The 12,114-nt window shown below is 41.5% G+C and overlaps 1 protein-coding gene across 1 annotated transcript in view; it reads right to left on the minus strand.

The window, feature by feature from the left end:
• Nucleotides 1–12,114, minus strand: part of LOC133595355 (cytospin-A-like) — a 68,309-nt gene that overhangs the window by 39,438 nt on the left and 16,757 nt on the right. The window contains exons 2-5 of the mRNA XM_072914253.1: nucleotides 11,190–11,352; nucleotides 10,934–11,072; nucleotides 5,269–6,890; nucleotides 1,919–2,126 (exon numbers count right to left, since the gene is read on the minus strand). Of these exons, the coding sequence (XP_072770354.1) occupies nucleotides 1,919–2,126; nucleotides 5,269–6,890; nucleotides 10,934–11,072; nucleotides 11,190–11,315 (2,095 nt within the window). The 5' untranslated portion in view covers nucleotides 11,316–11,352. The remainder of the gene's footprint in view (nucleotides 1–1,918; nucleotides 2,127–5,268; nucleotides 6,891–10,933; nucleotides 11,073–11,189; nucleotides 11,353–12,114) is intronic.

Below are 12,114 nucleotides of genomic sequence, written 5' to 3' on the forward strand. Positions count from 1 at the left end.
ATCGCGACTGTATATAAGGCGCATCGGGTTATTAGGCGCACGGTCCATTTTTGAGAAATGAAAGAATTTCAAGTGCGCCTTATAGTCCTAAAAATATTAGAGATGTCCGATAATATCGGACTACAGGTATTATCGGCCGATAAATGCTTTAAAATGTAATATCGGAAATTATCGGTATCGGTTTCAAAAAGTAAAATGTATGACTTTTTAAAACCCCGCTGTGTACACGGACGTAGGGAGAAGTATAGAGCGCCAATAAATAATAATAATAATAATAATACCTGGGATTTATATAGCGCTTTTCTAAGTACCCAAAGTCGCTTTACATGTAGAACCCATCATTCATTCAGACCTGGTGGTGGTAAGCTACTTTCATAGCCACAGCTACCCTGGGGTAGACTGACGGAAGCGTGGCTGCAATTTTGCGCCAACGGCCCCTCGGACCACCACCTATCATTCATCATTCAATTCACCGGTGTGAGTGGCACCGGGGGCAAAGGGTGAAGTGTCCCGCCCAAGGACACAACGGCAGCGATTTTTGGATGGTAAGAGGCGGGGAGCGAACCTGCAACCCTCAGGTTTCTGGCACGGTTGCTCTACCCAGACTACGCCATGCCGCCCCATAAACCTTAAAGGCTTTTCACACACACACAAGTGAATGCAAGGCATACTTGATCAACAGCCATACAGGTCACACTGAGGGTGGCGGTATAAACAACTTTAACACTGTTACAAATATGTGCCACACTGTGAACCCACACCAAACAAGAATGACAAACACATTTCGGGAGAACATCCGCACCGTAACACAACATGGGGCGGCATGGTGTAGTGGGTAGAGCAACCGTGCCAGAAACCTGAGGGTTGCAGGTTCGCTCCCCGCCTCTTACCATCCAAAAAAATCGCTGCCGTTGTGTCCTTGGGCGGGACACTTCACCCTTTGCCCCCGGTGCCACTCACACCGGTGAATTGAATGACGAATGATAGGTGGTGGTCGGAGGGGCCGTTGGCGCAAATTGCAGCCACGCTTCCGTCAGTCTACCCCAGGGCAGCTGTGGCTATGAAAGTAGCTTACCACCACCAGGTGTGAATGAATGATGGGTTCTACATGTAAAGCGACTTTGGGTACTTAGAAAAGCGCTATATAAATCCCAGTTATTATTATTATAAACACAACAGAACAAATACCCAGAACCCCTTGCGGCACTAACTCTCCCGGGACGCTACAATATACACCCCCCGCTACCTCCTACCCAACCTCAACCCCGCCCACCTCAACCTCCTCATGCTCTCTCAGGTAGAGCATGTCCCAAATTCTAAGCTGCTGTTTTGAGGCATATTAAAAAAAAAATAATGCACTTTGTGACTTCAATAATAAATATGGCAGTGCCATGTTGGCATTTTTTTTCCATAATTTGAGTTTATTTATTTTGGAAAACCTTGTTACATTGTTTAATGCATCAAGCGGGGCATCACAACAAAATTAGGCATAATAATGTGTTAATTTCACGACTGTATTTATCGGTATCGGTTGATATCGGAATCGGTAATAAAGAGTTGGACAATATCGGAATATCGGCAAAAAAGCCATTATCGGACATCTCTAATTATTTGAAAACATTTTTTCTGTACAAACAAATATTACCTTCTTTTTCGTGATATCCTCCTATTGAGAAACCTATATTATCACAGATTTGAACACAAAAATGTTTTTTTTGCTTTTTTTTTTACTCAAAAGAAATAGTGCCTCACCAGCCATGAACCACACTGCACGTCTACCGTACTCATCTTAGGGGAGCGACACCGTTTGGGCACCTTCATAAGTCTAACAAACTTGCATGCATTCCTGCATGAAATGAAAATTGAATCGTGTGTGTGTGCGTGCTTGCATGCGTGCGTGCGTGCGTTCGCTGCTTACTCTCAAGGTCTGTGATTATGAGGTTGTCATGTAGCTTCAGAGCTCGGTGCTGCTCCACCTCATCCTCCAGCTCAAAGATGGTTTCCTTCATGTCTACAATCTCCGTCTCTTTCTCTTGCAGCTCCATGCGCTGCTTCTCCAGCATGCGATCTTGCTCAGCCATTTGCTGCTGCACCTGCTGCTGAAAGTCTCTATATTCCCTATCAAGCTGCACACACACACACACACACACACACACACACACACACACACACACACACACACACACACACACACACACACACACACACACACACACACACACACACACACACACACACACACACACACAGGTAAATAGACATCCCTCATTAAAATATCAACAGGACAGAAACACATTCGAAACTAACCCTAACATTGCTTTCACATTTACTTGTTTGGCCAAAATAATGAAGAGAATGGATGATAATGGGGTGATAATGAATTATTGTTTTTACTTAAAATACTCCAGGTATAAACACTATGGCTCGACAGTTGTTTAGAGCCACAACCACTAAGATCAGAAAGGCTCTAACTACATTGAAGTCAATTGAGATGTGCACTGTTTATATTTCAAATAATTAGTGACATTTGGAGAGTTGGTGGGTTTAATTTGATTCACAACCTATAGAGGCAAACCCTAGTAATATTAAAGTTCAAAATGGGGCCACAAATAACATGTTTAGGACCCTACTGTGCAATATTACCCTTCGAGTGCAATACGTCCGACACTGATTGTTATTTATTACTCCGGTACTCTTGTCTTGTTCTGTATATTGTACAGTATTTTGTATTTCTACAGTGTTTTGTATATTGTACAGGATTGTTTATTATTTTTATTGGAGTAGTCTGTTTATTTCAATTTTTAGTTTTTTCAATTGTTAGTTTTTTTCTTTATTCCCTCTTGTGTAATTTGTTTTTACCCCATATTTGTTCCCACTACTGCACCTTAAGTTGGAGTCCTTAATCTTGTTATATGCAAATATAATGACAATAAATTCCATTCTATTCTATTCTAAAAAGTGCTGCAATAAAGCTTCAGTATGCGTGCAAATCTTTCTTCTGGTGGCTAACAATCTAAATGAAATGCAATTTTGATCGTTGCTGTGGTCAAATTCAGATTAATATTGTTGCGATTTAGTTTTTGAAGCTACTTTGCATTGAATAGGAAATCACTGTGTGGGAGACCGCTCCCAGTCTGTGGAACGCTCTCCCTGACCACCTTAGGGCACCACAGACTGTGGATGCTTTTAAAAAAGGCTTAAAAGCCCCTTTTTTTTTTTTAAAAGCCTTTTTTTTTTTAGATATATGCATACTAGTTATAGCTATTTGGCTGTTCTACTTTTTATTTTTTCTTATTTCTTTATTATCATTTTATTTATTTATTTATTTTTTAATACATTGTAGCACTTTGAGATTGTTTACTCAATATAAAGTGATTTTTACAAATAAAATCTATTATTATTATTATTATTACTGTGTGCACTTTTTAATGCTGTGTAACCAAACAGTAGTGATGTCACGCTGCTTAACGCAAGTAATGAAGTGGGACGGCGTGGCGAAGTTGGTAGAGTGGCCGTGCCAGCAATAGGAGGGCTGCTGGTTACAGGGGTTCAATCCCCACCTTCTACCATCCTAGTCACGTCCGTTGTGTCCTTGGGCAAGACACTTCACCCCTTGCTCCTGATGGCTGCTGGTGAGCGCCTTGCATGGCAGCTCCCGCCATCAGTGTGTGAATGTGTGTGTGAATGGGTGAATGTGGAAATACTGTCAAAGCGCTTTGAGTACCTTGAAGGTAGAAAAGCGCTAAACAAGTATAACCCATTTATTTAAGTGAAGTGAAGCATATTTATATAGCGCACTTCTCTAGTGACTCAAAGCGCTTTTACATAGTGAAACCCAATATCTAAGTAACATTTAAACCCGTGTGGGTGGCACTGGGAGCAGGTGGGTAAAGTGTCTTGCCCAAGGACACAACGGCAGTGACTAGGACGGCGGAAGCGGGGATCGAACCTGGAACACTGCAAAAACTGAAATCTAAGTAAGATTAAATATCTCAAATATGGGTGATATTTGCTTATTTTCTGTCTGATAAGATAATTCTTCTCACTAAGCAGATTTTATGTTAGAGTGTTTTACTTGTTTTAAGGGTTTTGGTCCTAAATGATCTCAGTAAGATATTACAGCTTGTAGCTGAGATTTTATGACCTAAATTGAGTAAAATGTGCTTGGAAATAGAATATCAACTGTTGCAAAGCTGTGTCATCAACACTCACAAGTATAAAACTACTTTATTAAAGTAATAATTTCTTATTTCAAGCATGTAAAAAAAATCATGACTTTCACACAATTGTGTCTCATAATTAAAACAGATGACAGCCAAATGGACTTTGCGGTTTTATTTTCAATGAAACAATAGAAAATACGTACTCATATAGTAGTACAGTTGGCACAGTACAGTAAACTGACAGTTAATATTTAAACATTTAACATGTGATATTTCTAACAATTTTGAACAGAAATAATTAATGCACATTCGGGTAAATTTCTCAAAATTACAATTAAAAAAAATTTGGCCAGTGGCCGGGCTGTGTATATGCGCGCTAATTGACTGACAGAGCACGCACTTGGCGCGATGATGTCATGTTGTCGATGGAAAAATGCATTTTTAAACCATACGATTTGCCTGAGCGGCTAGGAGACCCCGAGAGTAACAAGCGGTTGCCTTTCCATTAAGAACAATAATTTTGTTTTTAGTATAAGTTTGCTGGTTTCAAGAAATTTAATTCCGAGCGCATATCATTATGTCAAGATAATTGCACTAGCATTTACTTCATTTGAGAATATTTTTCAACATATTGAGCAAAGAACCAAGAAACGTGCACTTGTTATTACTGAGAATATACTGTACTTATTTTAAGGTATTTTTGGGTTCATTGAGGTTATCTAATTTAACTTGTTTTGGAAAGTCTTGACAAGCCAAATTTTCTTGTTCTATTGGCAGATAATTTTGCTTAATTCAAATAAACTACCCCTCATTTTTGTGTTATTTTTTCTTGTTTTTGAACACTGACTTTTTGCAGTGTACCAACCGAGCTATACCGCCCCCATGAAGTTAACAATACTACAACACGTAGACATAAACAGACCCATTTTTTATTTCCCACTTTGGGTGTCAAATTTAATGTCTACAAAAGGCGGTCGATCATTTTCAGAAAGAAGAAAAACATATTGGGCCAGGACTTGAGGAGTTACTGTACATTAATGGGTTCCACTGTATAGACAGGTCCTTCCTTCCTCAGTGACCTTATTTTTTTCGAACTTTTACTAACCTTACTGAGCGTCTCCTGCAGCCTTGTAAGGTCATTGTGAGCTTGCTTCAACTCCTCCTGTGACTTAGCAGCCTTGGACTCAGCCTCCTCCTTCTCCTGTCGCACGCCCTCCAAAAGCTGACATATGTCATTCCTGTCGCCTGCGGTGTGGAGCGAGTACAGCTCGGCTACCCTTTGCCTCTCCTGGTCCAACTGGGCTCTGCAGCGGCTCAGCTCCGCCTGGTCGCTGCTGACCGCCGCTCTGTAGTCGTCGAGCGCGGCTGCTACGGCCACATGATCCTGCCGCTCCGATTCCAGGATGCGCTCCATTTGGTGGTTTCTCTCCTTCAGTGCTCCGATCACATCCTGGGCCTCGGCGTTGTCCTGCTCTGCCATCTTCAACGTGTTGGACAGGTGCTGTTGCACCCCCAGCAGTTGCTCTCTTTCGAAGCGGGCGTTATCGGACAGGTCGCCATAGCGCTGCTCCAGCTCCAAGTAGCGACCGCTCTTGATGTCCTCCTCGAGCACGTACGAGATATGATGCTCTTCTAGCAAACAGCGCAGATACTCAATCTGACGTCCGTAGAGCTCCAGCTTGTCGCTCTGCTGGCACAAAGAGTCCATGAGAATGACTTTTTCCTCGCCGAGCCGTTCGTTCTCCCCGTTCAGCTCCTGCGTGATCTGTTGCAGATCAGCCAGTTCCTGCAACGTGGCCTGCAGCTCCTCAGCAGTGCTGTGCTGGTTCTCCTCCATCTGATGGATGCGCTCTGTTAGACACGCCACGGATACCTCGCTGGTATTGCCACTGCTGCCTCTCCGTGAGCGCTCTCTGCTGGGAACGCACTCAGATTCTGACGACGACGACGCTCCGGACGGGGCGTCCAGAGCGTCGTCACTGGAGGTGACGGCCTGATACACCTCGCTGGATTCACTGTCAAGATTGTCTGCTGAGCCGCCATGCTGGTGCCCGGTGAGTAGGTCCTCCAGGGAGCCTGGAGCGGAGCCCGCCGCTGAGGAGGTCAGGGTGGCTCCGCCCTCACTCTGTCCACTGCTGGCTGCCAAGTCTGGACTCAGAGAGGAGTAGCTGAAGAGCTTGTCGGAACCATCTAGCCTCTGCTCCAGAGAGAAGCCTAAGGCGTTAAGACGGTCCTTGAGCATGCGATTCTCACTCTTCAGCAAGTTCAGCTCCCCTCTTATGGCTTGGTTCTGCTCTTGTAAGAGCAGCAGAGTGGACTCCACGTCAGCCGCTGTGATGGCCGACACCTGTGGCTTCTCTTCCTCCTCTGCTTCTTGCTGCGATTGCAAATCCTTTCCATCCATGCCAAGCTGGACTCTCATGTCTCGGAGTTCACTGCGAAGGTGTAGAATCTCCACATCTTTGCTTTTAGCGAGATCGAGCAGGTCGTTGACTTTTGCCTCCAGGGCCACCTTATCGCTGATCTGGCCATCTGATTTGGACTTGCTCATACGGCTCTCAGACTCCGGCAGGATCTGATTGCGAAAGCGCTTCCCTGAGGACGCATCGCCTGCCGGTGTCCCTGAGACCAGCTGCTTCTTATTAGCCGACGTCCTCGATGTCCGAAGACGGTCTCGTGTAGAATTTGGCTCTTTTGTAGTTGATGTCATACGCTTGGTTGAAGTACCTTATTCAGAGACAAAAGTAAACCAAAAACAGGAAAAAAAGAGTGAAACCTCCAAATTTAAACATCATAAACCAGGGGTGTCGGGGCTATTTGCAGCCAGCAGCTTTCTTTCTTCTTTTTTTAGCCCTTGGAATAGTCTAAAATAAAAAATTAATTCATTATTAATGACAAATATTAGTAGATATGATACTAGGGATGTCCCGATCCAGGTTTTTGCACTTCCGATCCGATACTGATATTGTTTTTGCACTTCCGATCCGATACCGATACTGACCGATACCGATACTGACCGATACTGGCCTATCCGAGCATGTATTAAAGTTTAAAGTTATTTAGCCTACTTAGTTGTCAGAATCATGTTGAAAAGGGTTTTAGTACTCTTGATAACAACTAGCCAGCTGAATTAGGTGAGTTTGAATAATACACAATGGTTGGTAACAAGAAACTGACCTGTTTATTCAAGGATAAACACAAAATAGACAAAATTATACATGACAAACAGAAATGGCATCATTGAACTAGGGCTGGGCGATATGGCCTTTTTTAAATATTGAGATATTTTAAGGCCATATTGCGATACACGATATATATGTGGATATTTTGCCTTAGCCTTGACTGAACACTTGATGCATATAATCACAGCAGTATGATGATTCTATGTGTTTTGATTGATTGATTGAGACTTTTATTAGTAGGTTGCACAGTGAAGTACATATTCCGTACAATTGACCACTAAATGGTAACACCCCAATAAGTTTTTCAACTTGTTTAAGTCGGGGTCCACTTAAATTGATTCATGATACAGATATATACTATCAGATATATACTATCATCATAATACAGTCATCACACAAGATAATCACATTTAATTATTTATAATCCAGGGTGTGGAGGGGGGCGCCTGATGTAACTGTCAAAAAGACAGCCAAAAGAGTTTGATATGAGAATAAATCTAAAGTTAAAATATAGGGTAGAAATGCACCCATTTGCAGGAAATGTAGTCTTGATTTTCAAAATGTTCTTTCAAGGCTTGCATGTCTACATTAAAACATTCTTCTTAATACTGCATTAATATATGCTACTTTTAAACTTTCATGCAGAGAGGAAATCACAACTAAAAAAATCACAAATTTTTTCATACGGTGTTGATCTGGAAATTTTTGCCTCGGCATTTTGATGGTGTGGACGTGTGGCACCGAATGGAGATAAGCGTCTCGACAGACCTTACAATATTTGAACAATGATGACGAAAACTGTTTTCTCTGTCGTGTCCGTGTGTCGAAAATTGTTATGCGCTAATTTTTTTATTTGATTTTGTGCGTGGCATAGATTTGCCGTGCGCAGAGGACGTTTGAGCAGGCGCGCACCTTAGCGGCTGCGCTAGCATCACAGCTAACGTTAGCCATGCTGCTACCTCTCTGCTGGGAGAGGACGTATACGAGATTATTTATCTCATACGTGAATGAGATAAATAATATTATTTGATATTTTACGGTAATGTGTTAATAATTTCACACATAAGTCGCCCCTGAGTATAAGTCACACCCCCGGCCAAACTATGAAAAAAACTGCGACGTATAGTCCGAAAAATACGGTATTTGTATTGAACCGTTTCGGTACGGGGGTTCCGGTTCGGTTCGAAGGTGTACCGAACAAGTTTCCACACAGACATATTAAGTAACGTATCTGCCATTGTTTACTCAAAATGCCAGACATTTGAGTCATTTAAGAAACTCCGCCCTGACAACTTTGCAAATGAGGACATGTCCGGTGAAAAGAGGACGTATGGTCAGTCTGTCACAGCCCGGAGTTTCTTAAATGCCTCAAATGTCCGGCATTTTGAGTTTGGGTGCGTGTATTTTCAAAGTACGTTCAGGGTTAAGAAGGGGTTAAAAACAAAACAAATTGTGCGCGCAGCAGCATTGGTGAGGGAGGGGCAGAGACAGAGAGAGAGAGAGAGTTATGATAAACGCGCATGCGTCGCCAGGCTCTGCTTTTTATCCATAGATTTATCACATTTAATTTTTTATTATCTATAGCAGGGATGCCAAAAGTGTGCCCCGGAGGCCATTTGCGGCCCACAGCTAATGTTTTAAAGGCCCACGGCACATTCTAAAAATACTATTAAATTAAACAAAAACATAACAAAAGTGAAATAAAAAAGCTTAAAGGTTAAATGTAATTTAGAAAAAGTTGCAATGTTGACTAATAAAACAAAGCTGTTTTTTTTTCTTTCAAACTGTCATTGCTCAAAACATAATATTGAATCAAAATCAATGTTATTATGAATTATTGACCTATCCAAGGTTCCGATTACTTCACATCAAATATTCCACTAAGAAAAATATTTTTGGTGGAAGATTTTGCAAATTTGGTAAATAAATAACCCCAAAATTTATATTTTGTTGTTTTCTTACTGTACCGAAAATGAACCGAACCGTGACCTCTAAACCGAGGTACGTACCGAACCGTAATTTTTGTGTACCGTTACACCCTTATAGCTTATCATATACGTTTAGCAGCTTTCATGTACACAATATATCAAAGTGGCTTTCGCTTCCCTCATTTAGACACCCCTGCCTTAACATTTATTGCAAGCTAAATGTTATTTTCTATTGGTAAGTTGTTGCAAGCTTTCCTCCTAGCCAAGTTGTCTTCTACCGGTTATTCAGAATAGTCTATATGCAGAATACCATGGAGATTGGACTGTTAGAGTTCTGAACCAACAAGGGGATTGTGAAATGTAAACACATTTAACTAGGGGTGTAACGGTACACAAAAATTCCGGTTCGGTACGCACCTCGGTTTAGAGGTCACGATTCGGTTCATTTTCGGTACAGTAAGAAAACAACAAAATATAAATTTTTTGGTTATTTATTTACCAAATTTGTAAACAATGGCTTTATCTTTTTAACATTGGGAACACTATAATAATTCTGCCCACGTTAATCCACATTAAACTGCCTCAAATTGTTGCTCAGATTAAATAAAATGACAAAACGTTTCTTCTACATATAAAAAGTGCAACATTAAACAGTTTCAAGTCAACTCATTATGCTTAATTTATTACAGCATTTGGGAAGCCTGTAGTTGATTTTTATTATGTAAATGTTATATTTTTATCAACATGTGATAGCAGGGACCCTGCCATTCAAAACTAGGCTGCTCCATTACTAATGATTAATGCAACTATAGCTGAAAAAAAATAGTACAATAGCTATAGGAGAGACTATTCATCCCTGAACACCATGGAGTTCATGTAGGCTCTATGATGCAGTTACATTATTATATCAACTATCAGAGACAGAAACTCTTCATTTAACATAATGTCCTTTTTTGCTGCTTCAACACAGCTCAATCAACACAGAAAAAGGTCAAGTGAAATAACAGACAGACAGGGCTTTGCTGTCCGTAACACACACACACAAACACACACACACACCGCAAAATGAGCTAACGTTATGCTAAAAGCGAATAAGTCTTCACCTCAAGCCAGGACTGCGAGCGAGCTGAGCTGCAGTTTATATTTCTAGAAGGTCAACAGGCTCATAGTGATGTTATTAGTAGTTGACTGGGAGGTGTTTATTATAATTTGGGGAGAGTCCGCAGCCTGATGCTTACCTGCTAAACGCTAAGCACTGACTACATGCGCTCTGAATACGCACTGCTGATTGGCTGTTACCGCTCTGTATGTAACCAATCAGATGGTTGTGTGGGTGGCGGAAGACAGGCAGAAGGAAGCGGAGCAGCTTGTTAAGACTTTAGCTTAGCTTAATATGTTGGTGTGGAAACTCGTTCGGTACACCTCCGAACCGAACCGCCCGTACCGAAACGGTTCAATACAAATACACGTACCGTTACACCCCTACATTTAACACAGAATGTGTGGTGGTCGTCTTAAATTTTGGCTCCAAACTAAACAGAGATCTTAATTAGGAATATTTCTCATTTTTTGGGGGCCTTTGTGTGATGCCAGAAAAGTTCCAGCAACAGAAATAGGAAACGGATGTGTTTAAACTACAACAGTGCAGCAAAGTACACACCTGATGTTGCTTTCTGTTTGCTGTCGAGGGTGCTAGTAGTGGTCCCGACTGAGGCAGTTCTCTTGGTTTTGGGGACAGCACTACTTGACGCAAGATTCCCTCCAGCCATTCCTGCTAAAAGATCATCATTGCTTTTCACCTGAGAACACAATTCAAGAACACAGTTTAAAAAAAAAAATCTAACACACACACAGCAAACAAGCTGTCATAGGTGCATTTGTGATACACGTCCAACACATGGCGAATCTTACAGTACCTTAGACAAAGGTGCAGAACTATTACTTTTGGCTCCAGACTTTCCAGTGCCGGCGTTCCCAGCAGCCTCGACCTTCCCTCGATCCACACTCGCCTTACTCCCCGCAGGCCGGACGGACTTCTTCATACTGAGCTATCTGCTGTCGATACATTTACAGCTCTGTCTGCACACAGGAGGGAGAAAACAGGTAATGTTCGTCAGAACATGGGATGATAGCTGCAGATTTGTTCACAGTATAGAGGCGATTCCCAAAACATGAAGAAAAAACTCAAATATACTGTTAAGTGCTTCCAACTCAATAAATTCTCAATATGCTGTCATAACAAGCATTCCATTAATGTATTTGTTGCAGCCTGCTACAAATACAGTTGGAACCCCATGAATAAATTTGAAGCTACCGAGCTCGCTCATAAACAGGATACAGCAGGAGGAGGAACTTAAATTAACCACAATGTCTCTACTGTAAATGTAATGTGCAATCAGCACCTTGGAAATACACTTATTTAAAAAGCCACTAGCGACTAATCTAGTAAAAAGCCTATTGGAGACTACGACCAGGGTTTTATGCTGCCAATCCTGGCCAGACTCCATATCCCTCTTGGTGTGACGTCATCCACAGAACTGTAGCCCGAATTACATACCTCGTTTCCATATGAGTTGGGGAAATTGTGTTAGATGTAAATATAAACGGAATACAATGATTTGCAAATCCTTTTCAACCCATATTCAATTGAATGCACTACAAAGACAACATATTTGATGTTCAAACTCATAAACTTTATTTTTTTTTTTTGCAAATAATAATTAACTTAGAATTTCATGGCTGCAACATGTGCCAAAGTAGTTGGGAAAGGGCATATTTACCACTGTGTTACATGGCCTTTCCTTTTAACAAAACTCAGTAAACGTTTGGGAACTGAGGAGA

This window comes from Nerophis lumbriciformis, linkage group LG12, assembly GCF_033978685.3.
Source record: "Nerophis lumbriciformis linkage group LG12, RoL_Nlum_v2.1, whole genome shotgun sequence".
Classification (NCBI taxonomy): Eukaryota; Metazoa; Chordata; class Actinopteri; order Syngnathiformes; family Syngnathidae; genus Nerophis; species Nerophis lumbriciformis.